The sequence below is a fragment of the Trachemys scripta genome, chromosome 2 (genome assembly GCF_013100865.1).
Source record: "Trachemys scripta elegans isolate TJP31775 chromosome 2, CAS_Tse_1.0, whole genome shotgun sequence".
NCBI classification, from domain to species: domain Eukaryota; kingdom Metazoa; phylum Chordata; order Testudines; family Emydidae; genus Trachemys; species Trachemys scripta.
The window spans coordinates 224,103,998-224,122,624 of NC_048299.1; the positions used below are offsets into that span (position 1 = coordinate 224,103,998).

At 41.8% G+C, this 18,627-nt stretch overlaps 1 protein-coding gene across 1 annotated transcript in view; it reads right to left on the minus strand.

Annotated features, from left to right (window-relative positions):
* CPA6 (carboxypeptidase A6) overlaps positions 1-14,215 on the minus strand; it is a 113,798-nt gene extending 99,583 nt beyond the window's left edge. Inside the window, exon 1 of the mRNA XM_034759448.1 lies at positions 13,886-14,215. Coding sequence (XP_034615339.1) covers positions 13,886-14,001 — 116 coding nt within the window. The 5' untranslated portion in view covers positions 14,002-14,215. The remainder of the gene's footprint in view (positions 1-13,885) is intronic.
* Between the last annotated feature and the right edge of the window lie 4,412 nt (positions 14,216-18,627).

Here is an 18,627-nt window from a genome sequence, read left to right on the forward strand (position 1 = left end):
TGAAGAATTCCCATTTATGTCAATGGATATCCTACATGAAAAGAACTTGCACAAACTAGCTCTGTGGGTCTTACGCAGGAAAAATGTCCATGTATTCAATAGTGTTTTGTTGGAGTGAGGACTATAGGACTGCATCTAATAGGTGTTGGAAAGTTAACAACATAATACATGTCCTTAGTCTTTCACTTTAAAAGAACCCAAACCAAACAAACACACAGCCCGATCTTAATGGCCGGTCATTTTTTGTTTTAAACCTTTTCATAAGACAAAGGTACTTGCAGCGTCAAGGGATAATAGTTTGAGTTTAAGCAGATGTGATATTCATGAGTTTACTTAGTTAAAGAAATGTATTACTATGAAATTTTCTACATGTAGGGCCTGATTCTGATTTCACTGGTAAAGCTCCCCTGCCATATCTGCATTGTGCCCAGGTTGTCCTACTAGTATTCCAGATGGTGAAACAATATATTTGTATTTTGAAAATTACAGTTGAGATTAGGACTGAAAGGGGGCTCCAAAAACTCAGAGGGATGGAAGTCATAGATGTCAGATGCCCGGAGGCTGGCTCTTCTTCTGGAGCCAGTCAGCAGGCACAGCAGACAGTGAGGAGAGTACACAGAAGTGGAAGAACATAGCAGGCTACCTGTATTTAATTTGTTGCATCCTGGTCATTCTCAGGTTATGAACATTGTTCAAGCAACTGTGCAAACGTCCTGCTACTGCCACATTGGACCTTGTTCTTGCCTGCCTTCTGCAATCCTTATCCAACCTTGTTCCTGACTCCTGCTTCACTCCTGGCCTGCTCCTCACTCCTAGCTCCCACCTTGTGCCTGTTCCTCCAGTTCCTTCCCTTTCACCTTGCTCCTGACCATCATCTACCAATCTTGGCTCTGATCCCTGCCTCCGACTTCTGCCTCCGACTCCAGCTCCACCTTAGGCTCTGGCATTTGGTATCTGACCCCCACCTCTGATCCTCAGCTTCAATTTCTGATCCTGACTCTGACTACTCCCTGGCTCTGGTATTTGGCAGTTGACTCTGGCTCGGACCCCTTCCCTGATCTGGATGCATGCTTTGCTCCCTAGACCTGACTCCTGCTCAGATCACTAGGCCAGACCGCCTATGTCCCAGTTCCTAACAGCTATACATTTTAACTTTCTGTATGCAAGTTGCACTTGTATATGTTTTAGCTTACAATTTGGAAGGTTTAAAATACACTCTCTTATGACAAAAATATTCACATATACATCCTCTGAGGTGGTGCTAGATTCATTTTCCTCATACCTGATGTCTTCAATTATCTATAGAACAAGTCCAGTGTAGGCAACAGTAGAACTACTTTCTCCCACACTTCTGCCACCATGCCACAACCCTGACTTGGTTTAGGCGTAATTCAGTCTCTGTGTCCAAAGAGTCAAATTTGGGGGGAGGGGAGAGAAGGTAATGGAGCTCTTCCAAGCTCTGTCCACAAAATAAAGCCCACACATGTGAGGTGCCAAAATGAAATACCCCTTGTGATACAGGAGGGCCAGGGAGAGTGAGAGAAGGGAAGTATATAAGCCCTAGGCTAATTAAGGAGTGGTTCCCTGTAGAGTAGGGAGGGTTGCTATAGGTTAATTGGAGCACCTGTAGTCAATTAAGGCCCTGTTAGCAACCTAATAAAACCCCCTGCTTCAGGCAGTCAGAGGAGAAGGAGGAAGGACTGGAGTGCTGAGGTGTGTTGTGAGACTTGAAAGATCAGAAAACTGGAGTAAGGGAGGCCCTGCCCCAGCAGGGGAGGGAGAGTTCCTCCCCCAGCCTTTAAGGACTGAAGGTACCCCCACCCAAGGGGGAAGAGGGTAAGAACCTGCAGGGGTTGAGAGGGGCTGGGGCTCAGAGTAAGGAGCAAATCAGACCCCTCTCCTACTTCCCTCCTTTACCAGTTTCTTGGGCTACTAGTGGGGCCCTAAGAGCAGGGGCAAGGGGTGGCCTCTTAACCTCCCACCAAGAAAAGTACAGGACCCACTGTACTACGTTGGCTATCTTGTCACACCCTTAAAGTGCAGGCATTTAAAATATGATCATGTATATGGCTTAGCTCCCCTTCAGTGGGGCTTGAAATATGCTGATGGCTCTCCTACTTCTCTGGGGCTGGTTTCTTTTCCCGCGCCAAAATAAAAATTAAATGGCAATATCCTCTTAACACCATCCATTTGTGGCACCAAAATGAGAACTTGTTCACAGTAAATTGTGTAGATCAGTGACCCTCTTTCTCATGGGTATTGAAATTGTTAACTAACAGCACTGGGCATCTGCACTAACTTCCTTGAGATTAATGGGCATTTTACTGCTCTCAGCGCTATTGTTCCTGGCTCTCTGCTGACTCACCTCTGCATTGGTTACAGTTGGTACACATTTTCTTTACAACCATAACTGCTAAAGATCTACTTTTTGTACAAAAGAAAGCTGAGATTCTGGAGACTGATACTGTAGCTTCAGAGAGGTGCCAGCACAAACTGTAATCACATTCCAGCTGTTTGAATCCCATCGATGTCCATTCAGATCATCTTATTATCTCTGCTATGACTACCAAGCTCAGTGCAAATATTAGTCTACTATCCACAGGATGGAAACCACTAACTTATTTCAGATACAATTTAGTTTCTCGTGCTCTCTCTCTTGCTCTTTTGTAGTAAGGTCCTTGTAGAGATTGTTGCTGGGTCTTTAAACAAACCGATTAGACAATTTATAAAGAGATTTTTGCATAGTATTTGTTGTCTTCCATCCCACTTTAAAAACAAATTCCAAAATTGAAATAATTGGTATTAAGTTTGTCGTCTTAGGCAAAACATTGTCATTAATCAGCTTACCTCTTTTGTCCAAAATAACCATTGTTAGGGTTGAACATGATTTACTTTTATTTGTAGGGGACATAAAGGAAAAAAGCCCAGTAATGCAATGCTCTGATCTAACACGTAGTAGAAAAACAGACTCTATGCCAAAGAGATTTACAGTTTAAGTTTACAACAAGATGGGAGATGGATGAGGCAAACAAATGGGGTGATGACTGAGTGAATGAGTAACAATAAAATGAGCATCTTTTTCACAGCAGGCTGTAATCTCAGCTCACCACCTGCCTAGCCACTAAACTGAGAGCAAGGTCCTTTGAAAATGACAACTGAGAAAATGAGCAGAAGCCTTCTGTGAAATAATTATTGATGCAAATTACTGAGGGAAACTACATTCCATCATTGAGATATTTGCCAAAAGCTCTGTCCTCAAGTACCATGTTCATTTTCACTACCACTGTTGCCGGTTTCCTAGCTGATGTTATCAAAGAGCACCTTCCATGTGTTTGTTCCCTGCCTAAGGTGAAATGATGCAGTGTGTATATGGTGTGTGGGTTTTTTGTTTTTTGGTAAACTGGGTAAATCCTATTTGACTTGTCTAAACCTTAAGAGGGGGAGGACATTTCACAAAGACAATTGTTCAGGTCCTCTTATAGTATTTATATTACTCAAAGCTGTGATTAATATTAAACTTTAAGGTTGCTGCAGAATTTGTCCCATCAGAGGACAGATGCCTTCCACATGGCTAAAGGAATATGATTTAGAAAATTGTAAAATGAATATTTGGGAGAAAAAGTGTGCAGTAGACTTTCCACTAAAGAATAACATGTAGCAATACACTACACCATGTCAAAACCAGGCATACAGTAGCAGTGCTTATTTTCATGAATAGGTTGGGTGCTAAAGCAAAATTCAATTAATAATAAACTCCATGCATTTATTTGAATGTCCAGTTAACATAGGCACATGAAAACATAATTGATTCCTCTGTCACACACTGCAATGCATGTGCAGAATGAATTTATTTCCATGTGCAATCATTTCAATACATAAAGGTGCAGAGGCCCAGATAACATGCATGCACTAGTGTACATTTGGTAGGATTGGTACAAACTGTTAATGGCTGTGTGATCTGGGATTGCATTGAAGGACAGAAATTAAAGCTGCAGAGAGCTATTAAACCATCTAGTCCAGTCTTCTGTCAAAGGAACTTATTCCCTATTATGTCCCTAAACAAATTACCCTGATTCAAAATTTCAAGGAAAAACAGACTTTACCCTCTAGATACTCCAGATATATAACTGTCAAAAAAACAAACAAAACAAAACTACAGTATACATAAAAACAACCCAATTATGTAGTGATAACATGAGCTTTTATACAGTGATTTTTTTTTCCTTCCACATTAAAGGAAAAGTGTACTGTTCCCTGTGCTTCCATTTCCAAAATGGAAAGTGAAGTGACTTGACAAGGTTCACACAAATTTAGTGGTATAGCTAGGAAGAGAACACTGGTTTCTTAACTCCCAGTCTAGTACTCTATCCAATGGGCCACACTCCTGTCAGTTGGTGCTATTAAAAGCTAAGAATGCTGACAATAATTTTTAAAGGTTCCATCACAAACTTTCTCGCACATGTTTTTTCTCTATGCAATGTTAGCAATAATGAAAAGAGAGCTTCAAAGAACTAAAAACCCCACGGGCTATAGGAAAGCAAGTCTTGAATGTATCTGCTGGTGTTTATTGTATTTAATGCAAAGTTTCTTTTTTTTACAAGCAAGAAAACTCTACTAAAAGTGAGCATTTGACTGTTCCTCTTGGGCATTATGGCCCTGTCTTGCTCTGACATTCCTTGTGTAACATCTGGTACTTTACTGCACATAGTCTAAAGATAAATACCATACTTGCAATTTGATAAGTTTTAAAAACTACCCTCTTTTAGTTTGGCCATTTATTTAGGTATCTTTGCAAGCAATAAAGTCCTTTTTACAACAGTGAATTTTAAAAATTCTTTCTTTGTTTCTCTGACGCTTGAGCTGTTTTTTTTGTCTCTGAACAAGTCATGTTTCCAAACGGGATAGATGAACTATTAATTGCTGAGTATATCTTGATGATTATTTCTTCTGCGGTGGTGCTGCCAAAGTGGGTCATCCTGGTAACATGCCTGTACTCCCCCCAGTTCGTACAATTTTTTGTCTGTTTTTAACAGAGACACTGATCATTTAGCAATTTATCTGCCAATATTTCAGTAACGTTAGATAAACCTGAAAGCTGGTAAATGTTATCACTAATAGGATGAACCTTTTAAAATGCTGAATCTTGCCCCTGATCACATATAATGTGACCATTTATCCTTGAAAACTGGGACTAGTTGTCAGGGCCTAGCCTAGTCAGGCTTACAAGAATATGTTTTTGTCTCATGTGTTTTGTTTTTTTATTGGAAACCTAAGCATTTTCTGGGCATATGAACTGGTGCTATTCACAGCAGGCCATGTGAGCAATGTGTGTGTCAGAATCAAAGAACTATTTTTTTCATACACAGAAGCTAACGTACTTTCAGCATAGATAACTGTCTTTAGATTGGGAAAAATGATAAAGAACAAATGTTTCACAGAGCTAGAGAGAGCACAGAGTTAGTTTCTCATTCTTTATGATCCTCCATCTTGAATTATTTCACAGCACGGCAAGAGAAGGGGAGACACTAGCTGTGCAGTGTGTCCCCTGCCGTTTTCCTACTGCAAGCCCTACCTACCTCCTCTTACCCAAGAATTCCACACATCTGGACTGTGCCCATGTCTAGACTATGGGGACTATACTGGCATAGCTACAGTGCTGTGGCAAGACTGACATAATCCCATGGTGCAGATGCAGCCTACCCAGATGGAAGGGATGTAGAGCAGGCTTAGATGTTATCCTGGACTCCCCCATTCCTACACAGGAGTAACTTTTCTAGGGTTATGATCTTGCACATTCTTCTCATATTACACTAGTGCCTGGTGGCAGGTTTCATAGGCGTTTGTCCATTCTAGTAAAACAAAAAATGTGACATTTGGTCATCAGGGCTTCTAAAAAGTGGACGTTTCTCACCTGCCCCTCCAGTCTTCCTCCCCACTTCTATAGGGAGATTAGGGCTCTATCCTACTCCTATGGAAATGATGGGACTCTTCTATTGACTTAAGTGGGAGGGGAATAGTTTCTTTGTTTTGTTTTTAAAGTAGATTTGTGTCTTTAATGCTTTGGGGGAGAAAAATGAAGTAGCCATGATGTTTACATTTGAAATCCCATCTCTGGTACACAATTTTAGTAGGCACTCTACCTACTCCACACAATGTGTGCACAACACAAAGACTTCCTCTGTACTAAACTGTTGTATGGTCTTGTATCTGAAATGTGCCCTGCTACCTAGTTGTTACTTCAGCCATTTAACACCCAGGGACCACTCGGGTCATTAGTGCTGTCCAATTCTCCTTTAATCAAAGCTGAAGACACATAGTTTGCCCTTCTTTCTGAGTCATTTGTGTGGCACTGCTGACTGTATTATTAAAGTGCTGGGAGCTGTTTGTAATGCCTCTTGAAGTTTTGATATTACAAACTGTAAAAGCTGCTGCTGCAGAATAACTTTACTATTACAAACCATATGTACAGTGTGCATGTATTAGCTTTTATGTCAATAGTTTCACTTTGTAAAGCCATTTTTAGGATACAGTACACAGAAGAAATGTTTTGATGTGACAGATTATTCTATTTTTGTCATGCCCCCATTAAAAGTGACATTAGTCCTTCAAGTGTTCTAGAAGCTTTAGAAAAACAATACTGGAAGACATTATCAGCACATGTGCTATTGTTCTTGGGAAGCGCCACGCAGTGCAACAGTATGCAGTAGTGCTGAATAACTTCACAATACAATATTCCTTTAAATAAATGTACTACTGGGGTCAGTTTCTCACTATGCCCTCCAGAGGATCCTGGTTCCTCAAATCATTCAATGTGTTGAGAGAAGACACTGGCAAAAGCAATGTGTTCAGCAGTGACCCTTACTTATGCTTCAGAAACTAGCATCAGGTGTTTCCACCATGCCTGCTACCGTATGTCAGCCTCGGCCATACTCCACCCCAACTGCTCAGGCAATTTTGCTGCTGTCGGATGGTGCAAAATGTCTGGTTTTCAGTTTAACAAAATGCAGCAAGGTTGCCTGCCTTCCTCCTTGTTTGGCAAACTCAGAAGGTGTATATATTAGAATGAATGGAACATATTATCCCCCCTCTGTTTTAGTGAGCTCTGCTGCCTGATCTGAGGGCGCTTTTCATCTCAAGTCGTAAGGCTCGCATCTCCTCAGGTGCTTTGGGATCTTTGGAGTGAGGGACAAAGTAATTATAGAGTCTTCTTTGGTGATGCTCCCTTTGAGAACTCTGCATACTTAAGCCCTGCTTCTGATCTCCTTTGCACCACGATAAATTAGGAGGAACTCCATTGAAATCAATGGAGTTACACTGGTGTAACACCAATGTGAGATCAAACTCAGACCCTTGCACTCAGCTATGCTCAGTGAAGCCCTTTACTTTGGCAAAACTCCTACTGAAGTAAAGAATAAATTTGCCAGAATGAGGATTGCAGGACCAGGCTTAACTGTCTTCAGAATTCTGTTCATTACAGGCCTGCTCCTGCAGATCTGAGACCAGGAAAACTCCTACTGATTTCAGTGGGAGTTTTGCCTGCAGCAGGATTTCAGGACCGATTCTGATGTGTGCTTATACAGGTGTCTGGTCTCACTTTGGCAATGGTAGGCTTCTTTGGTCCAAAAGAAAAGTATGTAGGATTCACTGAAAATTGCTTTCTGAATGAAAATCAATATTGATAGGGGAAAAATTATAGGCTAATTGGAAGGGGAAGAGGAAAAAATGATGGGGAGGGGTTGTTTCTGGTGGGATAGGGGGTGTACACATGACTTACACTGCAGGGGAAATTATCTGTCTATCTCTTGCCTGGCAGCAAAATAAAATGCTCTGTTAGAACAGAGCTAACTATATGCTTTCAGTTTCCAGTGCTATCTGCATAGTCATAAATATTTTTGCTTACATTAATCTGTAACTATTCGACAGCTCACCAAACTATGACAACATTGATTTCTTCCTTCATTCTTTGCCTTTTCATTGTGTAGATATCATTAAACATATTAAATAGTTAAAATTTTAATACAAAAAAGGAATAGATTTTTTTATATTCATAGATGTAATATTGTATAAGGGATGGGAGGTGGCAGGAAGTACATTATCTAGGTATAACTTCTGAAAAATGGGTATAATGAGATTTAACTCAGAAGAAATATTGAACGCATTATTATTTGTATTTACTGTATTTATATAATACCTTTCACTGAGGATATCTATTACGAACTATAATTTCCTGCACAAAGTGGTTCTAGGGCCTTGCCTACACTAGACCAATCGGTTGTTCTGTACCATGTGAAATACAAATGATTGAGGGTCCTGTTGGTACCCACCTGGAATTGGTGTAAGGTCTGCTCTGGCCTCCACATAATGGCTGCCTTATGCTGATTGTGGTGGCTGTTGTTTGCTTGAAATTCTTACATCTATAAAAACTCTGTTCATGTTGATTGTGCAGTAGGATTTTATTTCACCACAGCTGGCCAGTATACCAAACGTATGGGAAAAAGTGTAGAATTTTATTTCCCTCTCTTTCCATATGCCTGTGTCCCAAACCCCTTGATTTCTGCAAAGAAATTTGCTCATCCTTGGGCTCTCTTCTTCCCTTGCAGGATACAAGTAACAACCATTGTCTTCAGTGGGAATTATTCATATCTTGACAGGGAGAGACTTGGACATTAAATTTTTTTCAACACAAACATTTATTTATATTACAGTTGGGCTCAGAATTATTCCCTTGCTAGGGGCTTGATAGGTGCTGTACAAACACACATGAAGATGTGGGGCAAAATTTTCAAAGTCACTATGTAATTTCGGAAAATGGGACTTAGGATCTTATCTCCAAGGTCTGGGGTATGGTTGCAGGGGCTTGACTTGGTTGTAACTGGTGCTAGTTGCTCTAGGGAAGGCCACAGCCTGCCCCCTATGAACTCTTCCTGCTGCTGCTACTGTTTTCCACAGAGGGAGAGTGGAGGCTGCTGGATTTGGTGCTAAGGGTGGATCCCTCAAGGTTGGGGGTTCTGAAAACAAGGGGGTTCTCCTTTTTAGATAATTTTAACTAAAACTCATAAGTGTTAGGTACTTGTTTGTTCTTGCAAAAAATGCATATTTAATTATTGTGCTCAGTACCATGCATAGAAAGTTACATTTTTAAACTTTTTATATTCCTTTTTCATATATAATTATATACATGGGACATTTGAAGAGCAGTGGGATCTGATCTTATACTTCCTAAAGAACAATTCTTTGTGGAAGACCAAATGCTTTGGGACTTCCCTAACCTACCTGCATTGTATTCTGACCAGTTATGTAAATTACAGTACAAAGCACAGCTAAAAATTCTCCAAAAGGTTGATCTAATCCAATATTTTTTTTTAGTTAGAGAGGAAACATTCATGGATTAAGCATCACATTTGAAATGCCTAAACTTAAAGGAGCAAGACTTTCAAATGTTGGTAGTACTGATTCCACCTTTTATCCTTCAGGAGATAAACTGAATGCCAGGCGACTTACAACGCATGGGGATTTCAGATGATGAGGCATTAAAAAAATCAGCTATGTTGCTAGGAGTCAGAGTGGGCCTAGAGCTCCCAGATCCCAGAGATCCAGGCTGATCTCAGAAATCTGTGGGTTTTGAGGCCAGATTTCTAGAAGGGGATGCTTTAAGTACAGTGCAAGCCCTCTAGTTGTGCTCACAGTGTTCCATGATTTAGAAGTTGTCAAAGCCACAGTATGTATGTAGCTTGTATGTTTGTGTATAGCTGGTAAACATGGTTATTTGGGACATAACTCAGCCACTGTGACTTCTTTTTGTTTTGTTTTAAACATAACAAAACAAACCACCCTACCCGCCCATTTGCCCTCAAATTACAAAATTTGGAAAAAATGCCACAACAGGAATTGTACGCTTCCCCTCCCACCTTCGACAACAGGATCTCCTCACACCTTTTTCCATAAGAGGGAGGAATCCCCCAGCCATTGTGTGTAAAGCACCATGAGAATAGAGGCACTATACCATAGTATATAGACTCCTTGTTGTTTTCGTAGATACAGACTAACACTGCTAACCCCTGATACTTGACATTAAACTATCTGAACTTTGACTTAATGTTCCAAATTTTGCTAGCTGCTGCTCATCTACAAGACATAGTTATGCATACCTGGAATAATTAATAACACCAATCTGAAATAAGCAAACTTCATGGAATGTGATGCATTATAGCCATGTCTATGCATGTCATATTTTAAAGAGTTCTTCTCTTTTTTTCCCAAGTTCTCCTACATGTCTGCCTCAGCATCATTTTTAGACTCTGTAGGTACCTAATTACTTATGAGTCTGAGAACATATGTCATGTAGCTAGCCAAGAAAATTGGCAATTATCAGTTGCAATGCAACTGGTATGTGTGATTGTCACTCTTTCTGGGCCTCGCACTTCTATTGAAATTAATGAACTCTAGTTATAACACCCAACACCCCAGTTGCAAATTGGGGTTAAAACCACCAAATGTTTTAGCTGATGGATGAGTTTCTTCAGCTTTACAACCCATGCCTCCATTGGGTGGTTTGAGGCAGGATTGCTGGCACTCTTCTGGAAATAACTGTAGCAGAACTCCTCAGAGCAGCATGATGGGTTGGAAAGGTAGTGTCACAGCTGCTGCAGGAGGAGGGGGAATTTGCACAAATGCTGTGTAGCAAGTGGAGGGAATAGAGATGGACTAGGAAGCATAGTGAACTGATTTTTTTGCAGAGGAAGTGGGATGTACCTTTGACTTAACAGGTCTTGACCCGCTGACAGGAGCTGATTATTTTCCCAAGTGGCAGTGGCTATTAGAAAGTCCTTCTGTTCTTTGGCAGCAACAGCTGCTCCTCTCCCACACCTGTCTGCAACTCCATTCTGTTCCCTCCCTGTCTGTTTCCCCTGACATCTTTGAAAGTGTTAGGAAAAGGAGCACATGAGAGTATCAGCAGCTATAGGTCAGAGTCCCACCTGAACATCTACAATTGCCTTCCTGCCTCTTGGTGCTGCTTCTTCGAGTTTTGCTACAGCCATCCCCAGAGTAGCACCAGTGCTCCTGCCTCAAACTAAGTCTTTTTATTTTTAAAAAGAGGGTTTTTATCCTCAAGCCCCAATTACGGATTTGTTACATTTAAAGCTGTGCCTATCACCTAGATACTGCAATGATGACAGGATACTATAGGTACCTGAATACTTTAGATTGATAAATTTCTTTAAAAGAAAGTGAGGGGTTGGAGGGTGGCAGCATCCCTTTCTACAGTGATCAGAGGAAAAACTGTGTCCCTTTCTTGATTGTTGCTCTTAAGAGCACATCACTAATTCCTGGCCTCTTGTTTTCTCTGGCTGTCAACAAGTTCAGTAATGATAGTCACACCTGCTCAATTGTTGCAATTCTGTATAGTTTAAAATCTGGAGTACAGAAAGGATCAGTGAAATAAAGCGATTCTGCCCAAGACCAAGACCTGTTGAGAGAGGCTTCAGAAGTGCAAGAGATACCTGGCATCTTAAAGGGATCTTTTCAATTTGAAAAATCATATTTGTCTGATTTTTTTTTTAACTTACTATTGTCACAAGTAACACCTATGGCTAGTATAAATGAAAGTAGAGGGGAAAATATTTTTCGAGTTTGTTTGCTCTGGGCATTTGACAGCACTTTGTGACAAGTAAATTTCACTGTGTTTGTTGCGTACACCCAGATCCTGTAAGCTTATCAGTATTAGGCTGACTTCTGTATGAAGCACCATATTCCTGGATCTTGCTGTGTGAAGTAGTTTGCAGGATAGGGGCTATACGATGCAGATAGTTGTTTGTGTGGGTCTTTCAGAAAGCAACAGGAGAAAAAGTAAACAAACAAACACTTAAGAAAACGTGCTTGTGAAACCACAACAATTAGCAGAGGGAGTTAGGGTCAGATATAATACCTAGGGTTGGGCATCTCACCATTCCAAAAATATTTGGTTAATTGACCAGTCAAATATTCATCAAGTAATATAAAAATGGTCAATAGTTTTAAAGCACCAATTTATTTGAAAAATAACATCAATAAGACTTGTGGTTTTCAATAGGCTTAGCCTTAGGCAGATACTTATGCCTAACTGAAAAACACAACTTACTTAAAATAATTCAGTTAACTCCATTTTATTGTGTTTCACATTTTTTGGAGTTCTAAAAAATGAAAGAATGGTGCCATGATGTACTCAGAAAGGCACACCGCCTACATGAGGGCATTCTCGCTCGAATATCTGACAATATTTGATTATGATAAAGCAATAATAGGCAGTTAATTGACATTATTTGACTTATCAATTGACTGGCTTGCCAAGCCTAATAGTACCTGAAACTACAACTTTCTCTTTTAATTGACTAAATTTCAACTTAACTGTCTCATTTAAGCCTAGAAGATATAGACAGACATTTTCAATATATTATAAATGTATACAACTGGTGCTCATGAAAGGTGCCAGATTCACAGTTCTGTGAAACTGAACTCCTCCCTAGTTATCTTCAAACAAATGCAGTATGGCCATAATGTAAAGACAATCACCTCTGTGGCTGAGGCCACAGAGAGCCATAAATCCTTCAATGAGCTCCATGTGGGTGGAACCTGGCACCCACACACAGCTTATTGTAGGATCCTGGGTTCAGAGGGGAATTCCGTCTCCCTTTCTATCCCTCTCTGATACTGCCAACAAGAGTGCTTGTTTTTTGGTGCCTGTACCCCAGGGACAATTTGCCTGAGACGGCAAAACAGCTGTCACATGTTAAGTACTTTCTGTCACTACGGGTGACCTAGAGGTGAAAGGCTTCATATCACATTACCAGTTCCCATAGCCAGCCATTCCCTGGAGCCTAGGGTACGGCTTTTAAACTTTAGTGAATGTGGTTTCAGCAATGGAATTAATGTGCCTAGTCTGACTGTTTTAATAAAATAAAAGTGTAATACAGTTCTTAATTCCAGGGTTACTTGTGCTGATTAAGAAATTTGCAGATCAGTTTTAATGAATTTTATACTGTCTGTGGAAAATACACCATTTTGCTTCTAGTAGTTCCTATGTTTAGCAATCACCCTATCTTAGAAATTAATGGATGATGTTACCACATCTATGGATGATAACATTATTTTGGTTAAATACTGAATAAAGATCTATTCTACAACAAGTGAACCTGGCTGTGTATATAGGCCCTTACTGAAAAGTCTAGCATAGTAAGAACACCCAGGACCCAATAGTGTCAGTCTTTCATTGATATGTAGACTGTATTGTCCCTTTCTAACACAGAGATCACTCTTAAATGAGTAAAGGTCTAATATTAAATGTAAAAAATGACCAAAATCTGTTAAAAGCAAAATTAATCACTTTCCCTGGATGTTTTGGATTTGAGATTTTTTTTTTCATTCAGTAAGAAAACATGTATATTCACTTGTACAAGAAATGCAAACTTCCATTGGTTTAGAATAAAATGCAGCCTCTCCCCCCCTTTTTTTAAATCCTCTGTGTAAAAGGAAAGTTCTTGTTTCTAAATAGACTGGTCATATTCGTGCAATGCTACTGCTTTGGAGGTAGCATTCTTCGTGTGTGTGTGTGGTGTGTGGTGTGTGATTACCAAAAAGAGAACTAGAGCATAATGAACGTAAGATCCAGTGTAAGCCAAAAAGTTAATGGGGGGGGGGGTGAGGAATAGCCATATTCCTACCGCTTGCATGGCTAGATCTTAGAGGAGAAAGAAAAAGGCGATCTGAGTATTTTGTGAGTGGTTGTTGTTTTAGTAAGTAGGGGTGTTTAACCGCCCACCCTAACCCTTAAGGACAAGTCCAGGAGCTCCTCAATCCCAGTGCAAACAGGAGGTGTGAGTAGTGCAAGGAGAGCTAGAAGCGGACTTACCCGGCATAGCGGTTGTTGTAGAGGTAGCTGTGCACTGGCACCCAGGTCTTTAGGAAGAGCAGACAAAGCGGCAGAAGAGCAGCTCTCCGGCCAGTGGGAATCACCGGCAGGTTCATGGTGCGAGGAACCAGGGATGCAGTTAAGCGCCCCGCTGCAGCAGCCGCGCCGTGTCCAGGTGGCTGGCAGCTCCCATGCACACAAAGCAGCAACCCGTGCCGATCTCCTGGGGGGAAAGGGGAGGTGTCGCTGTTCTGCACCAGTAGCTAAACTGAAGAAGAAAGTTGCGGGTAGGAGGTTGCCTGTCGGCGACAGGAGCCTGGTTGGGCTGTGGCTGGGACCTGGGCACGGGCAGGAGAGGGGCACCAGGCACGGGTGAGGTTGGCAGGCGCCCGCCCGTGTGAGCCAGCCCCACTATGCCGCTGGAGTCTGACTTCCAAGGGGAGGGGATGCGCAGCCACAGCTGGGGGGGGGGGGGGGACGGAGCAAGAGGGGGGGCTGCGGCCAGGGGGGCTGGGCGATGGCCGGGGGCTGGTGCTCGGGGCGAACAGCTGCACCCGAAGTGTTCCCCGCTGACAGCCTCCCTCTGGAGAGCGAGGGGTTCCCTGGGATGTGACTGTGCGTGGTCCAGGGCTCGCTCCCTCCCTCCACAGACCTAAACGGCCTCCATTCGGAGCGTGCCCCGGAGTGGTGCCGCCGATGGATCTCGTGTCCCGCCCCAGCTACCGGGGAAAGGAGCGTTCCCGTGGCACAAGCTGACCCCGGCTTTCCCCTGGCATTTGACAGTTTCACTGGCACTGCCTCGTGCGGTGCACGCCCGGGCCAGGCAGGGTTAATTCCTGGGCACATGCTTTGGAAAGCTCCTGTAGGCACGCAGCGAGTCGATGGCATTTCAAAACGTTGCTGGGATTAGAACTTCTTTCCCGGTGAGCAAAAGCATTTGGCATTTCGGTCAACGAACAACATGATCTGCTTTGTTAGGGCAACTGGGAAACCCACCAGCCGTGCTTTTATTCTGTGCCTAGCCTGTCAAAGCACCAGCCTAAAATAAATCGCCCCGAGACAGGAGTGATGTGTGGTATTATGTTACTCCGGGACAGATCCAAACCATATACTTTAGGCAATACCATGTGTGTTATAACCGGGCATGCCTGACTGCCGGCTCCCCACACCTTACTCTGCTGGTGCTGGCACAAACGAATCCAGCAATGCTTGGCCCATAAAAGAGAGACGGTTAACACACGATAAGTGTCATTGCTGGAAATTATTTCAAGAGCTTGTTAGTCCCGGAGGGGAGTTGGATCAAAGATAAACTTCCATAAAATGTCAATAGTGGAGAAAGGTGATTAGAAGTGGTGAAGGAGAGAGAAAGATGCATTGGACAGTTGTAAGTGCTACCAGAATACTTGGACTTGAAAGGTGCTGGGGTCCAGGAGAGAAACTACAGTAATAACGTTAATAGAACATAGACAGTTTTTAAATAGTTTTAGTCCTTGAGTCCCCCTGCCAAATCTTTACCATTACACTTTCCTATATTTTGAATTGGTTATTATCTCCTTTGTTGCTGTGTGAAAGACCCATGCAAACAGGGGAAATTCAGGGAAAACAGTGGAAACTGTACACACAGGGCTATCAAATGTACAGCACAAGCAAAGAAAAAATAAAGAAAAATCTTTTCTCAAATCTTTTTCAATTATAGAAATCTCAGAGGTTTCTTGCAAAAATATTGGGTAAAAAGTTCATTGTGAATGTAACAAAATGATCGTGTCCCTTTATGCAAGTCAGTATAGAAATATTAAAGGAATCACAAAGTGCTTCAAAAATACTGACTCCCCACAGCTCTGAGGTCAGTAAGAGCTATAGGGGCTAAATAATAAAATCAGTCAAGATTTGTACATGAGAGAAACGCTGTTCAATTCCTGTTAATGTTTCATTGGGAAAGGGGAAACCTTTTGAAAAGAATTGTATTAAATCATGCACACTTTGTGCTCAGTGATTGAAAGGCAAGTTAACATTTTCCTTTGTGTCCTTCCATGGTGGCACTAAATCCGAGGCTAATCATATGATAGAAGTTAGAGATGAAAAAGATCTATTAGGTCATCTAGTCCATCTCTCTGCCAATGCAGGATTATTCCCTTTTGTGCATTTACTAGTGTTCATCCATTGAGCTGGCTGTAACAAAACAGTATCCTAGCTCCTTCACAAAGGCTTAGCTTCATTTCTGATGTAACTCTTCTGTTTTCAACAGTTTTAGCAGTAGTGAATTTGTCCATTTGTGTGTGTTCTCTTACCTCTCAGCATGTGATATTGCATGCCTCTTGGCTACATTACTTTACATCTCCTACAGACAAGTAGACACGTTTTCTTGCAAGTCTTTGCATTCATTTTGTAATAAATACACAATTTTCTAATATGCTATTTGCATGTGGTACCAATAGGTAATGTAATTTATGCATAACCATTTTAATACAGTGTTACTTGATCATTTTATTGGGCCACGTTTTGATTTGAAAAATCCCCATTCTGCTTATTAACTTTTGTATTGTAGTAGTGCTGTAGACCTTAGGCAAGAGTGGTACCCCACTGTAGTAGATGTAGTAAAAACATACTCAAATACATGGTCTACTCCCCAAAGAGCTTACAGCCTATTTTGACAAATAGGGACAAATTCAGAGGTGATTTATATGGTGGTGTAAATTAAATCTCAGTAAATTGGGATATCTTATATGCTGTGGGGCATGAAAGGACAATATTACAGCAAGGAAAAGTAACTCACTGTCTTACACCCTCCTGTTAGTCGTTTTTCTTGCTACATCTCCTTCCCTTCCCTGTGCAACCCCCACAGAGTTTAAGTAACACACAAGTTTACCAAAGTGTAAGCAATATAACATGTTTGCTACTCATACCAAAACATAGGCTTCTAGGGTGAAATCCTGACTCCACTGGAGTTTTGTTAATGACTTCACTGGGGTGGGGATTTCATCCCTAATGTTTATACTTTTGGAGGTATCTTTCTGCAGCACTCCCTGAAGTACAGTGGAAGAGGATGTGACAGTTAAACTCCAAAGACAAATAACAGAGATGAAGTAACACTATGGGAGAATGAACATTTAAAAATTACCCCCTAGTAGCTGTACACTGCAAAGGGTAATACAATCTTGCATGTTTCAGAGTAGCAGCCGTGTTAGTCTGTATCTGCAAAAAGAACAGGAGTACTTGTGGCACCTTAGAGACTAACAAATTTATTAGAGCATAAGGTTTCGTGTACTACAGCCCACTTCTTCAGATGCATATCTTGCATGTTTAACATGTATTTAGAATGTATATCTTTCAGCATTGTGGGATAGCTGGGAGAAACCATGTCGCTGAAAAATAGCAAAAGTAGCCACACTAGTAGTGGTAGTGATGGAACTATGGATCCCCAGGCTGAGTATATTCCTGTACTGCCTTCAGAGACTTACATCAGTTCAAAACCAAGTAGTGAAAACTGGAAGAGGGAGCAGCTTGATGCTAACTATGTCTCCTGTCTTCAAACTGTCCCAGGGCTTGTCTACATGAGAAGGTGGCACCAGTTTAACTAAATGTATGATTTTTTTTTTCTTTTAAACCAAATTAGTCAAAACTGATGCAGAACAATGGATGGACACTCTTACTTGAGTTTAAACCAGGCTTGTTTAAATGGATTAGGAAACTGTTTGTTAAACTGAAATAAGGCGCTCTTAAACTGAAATAAGAGAGTCCACAAAGGGGTTTTCACTGACTTAACTAAATTTCTTTAAAAAATTAAATTAACCAGTGCAATTTTGTTTTATAGACGAGGCTTTTGTTTCTGTTAAGAAACACAAGGGGCCAAACAGTCCTTAGGGAGTGAGTGCAACTCCCAGTTACTTTAATGGAAAAAATTGTCTACATATTCTAGAGTTGAATTTAGCCCAAAGACCAAAAGGACACTACACAGGAATGTAAGGCCAGGTTGGTGGGACTGGAGTCAGCTGACCTGTGTCAGGGAACCCTGGGCTTGAGCATCTATACTGCATTTGAATCCTAGGTTAAGCATTTTCTGACCCATGCTCATAGGTGTGGGAACTAGGTGTGCAGGGGGTGCCTCAGCTCCACTCCTGACTCCACCTGGGGTACCAGCTGCCGGCCCAGCACTTACCCCCAGCTATGGCACTAGCCTCAGTCCCTTACCCCATCCGTGTCCCCCCCCTTCCCTGAGCCACAGCTTGTGGGGGGGGGGAGGGAGAGGGATGGGGATGGGGAACACAGACAGGGATAAAGGGGGGCACAAGGTGAAAAGTTTGCGGACCACTGCTTTAGTTTCCTTAGCTGGCTTTCAGCACCCCCACTACAAAAAGTGTTCCAGTTTCCCTGCCCTTGCTTGAACCTAGGGCTCTGGCATCCACACAGCAGTGCACAAACCTGAGTCAAAGCAAACCTATCCTAAAGTGCTTAGCCCCTTCCCTCCCCCCTCCAACCCTCAGTGTTGACACTCTAGCCCTAGGAACATGGTGCACTGTGGGGAAAACTCTACTTCCCCTTCCCACCCCACCCATTTCCTAACTGTGGTGGTGCTATTGTTGGACTCAGGTGCCCATAAGGAGTATATGAATAACTAAGCAGCATAATTAGCTCCTTTGGTGGCTGTCTCAGTAGCACGATTGAAGTTTGAGAAACTTTAGAAACAAATGTTATGACAGTGATCATCAGATACCCTGTGTGTAACTGTGCTATGTCTGCACTGC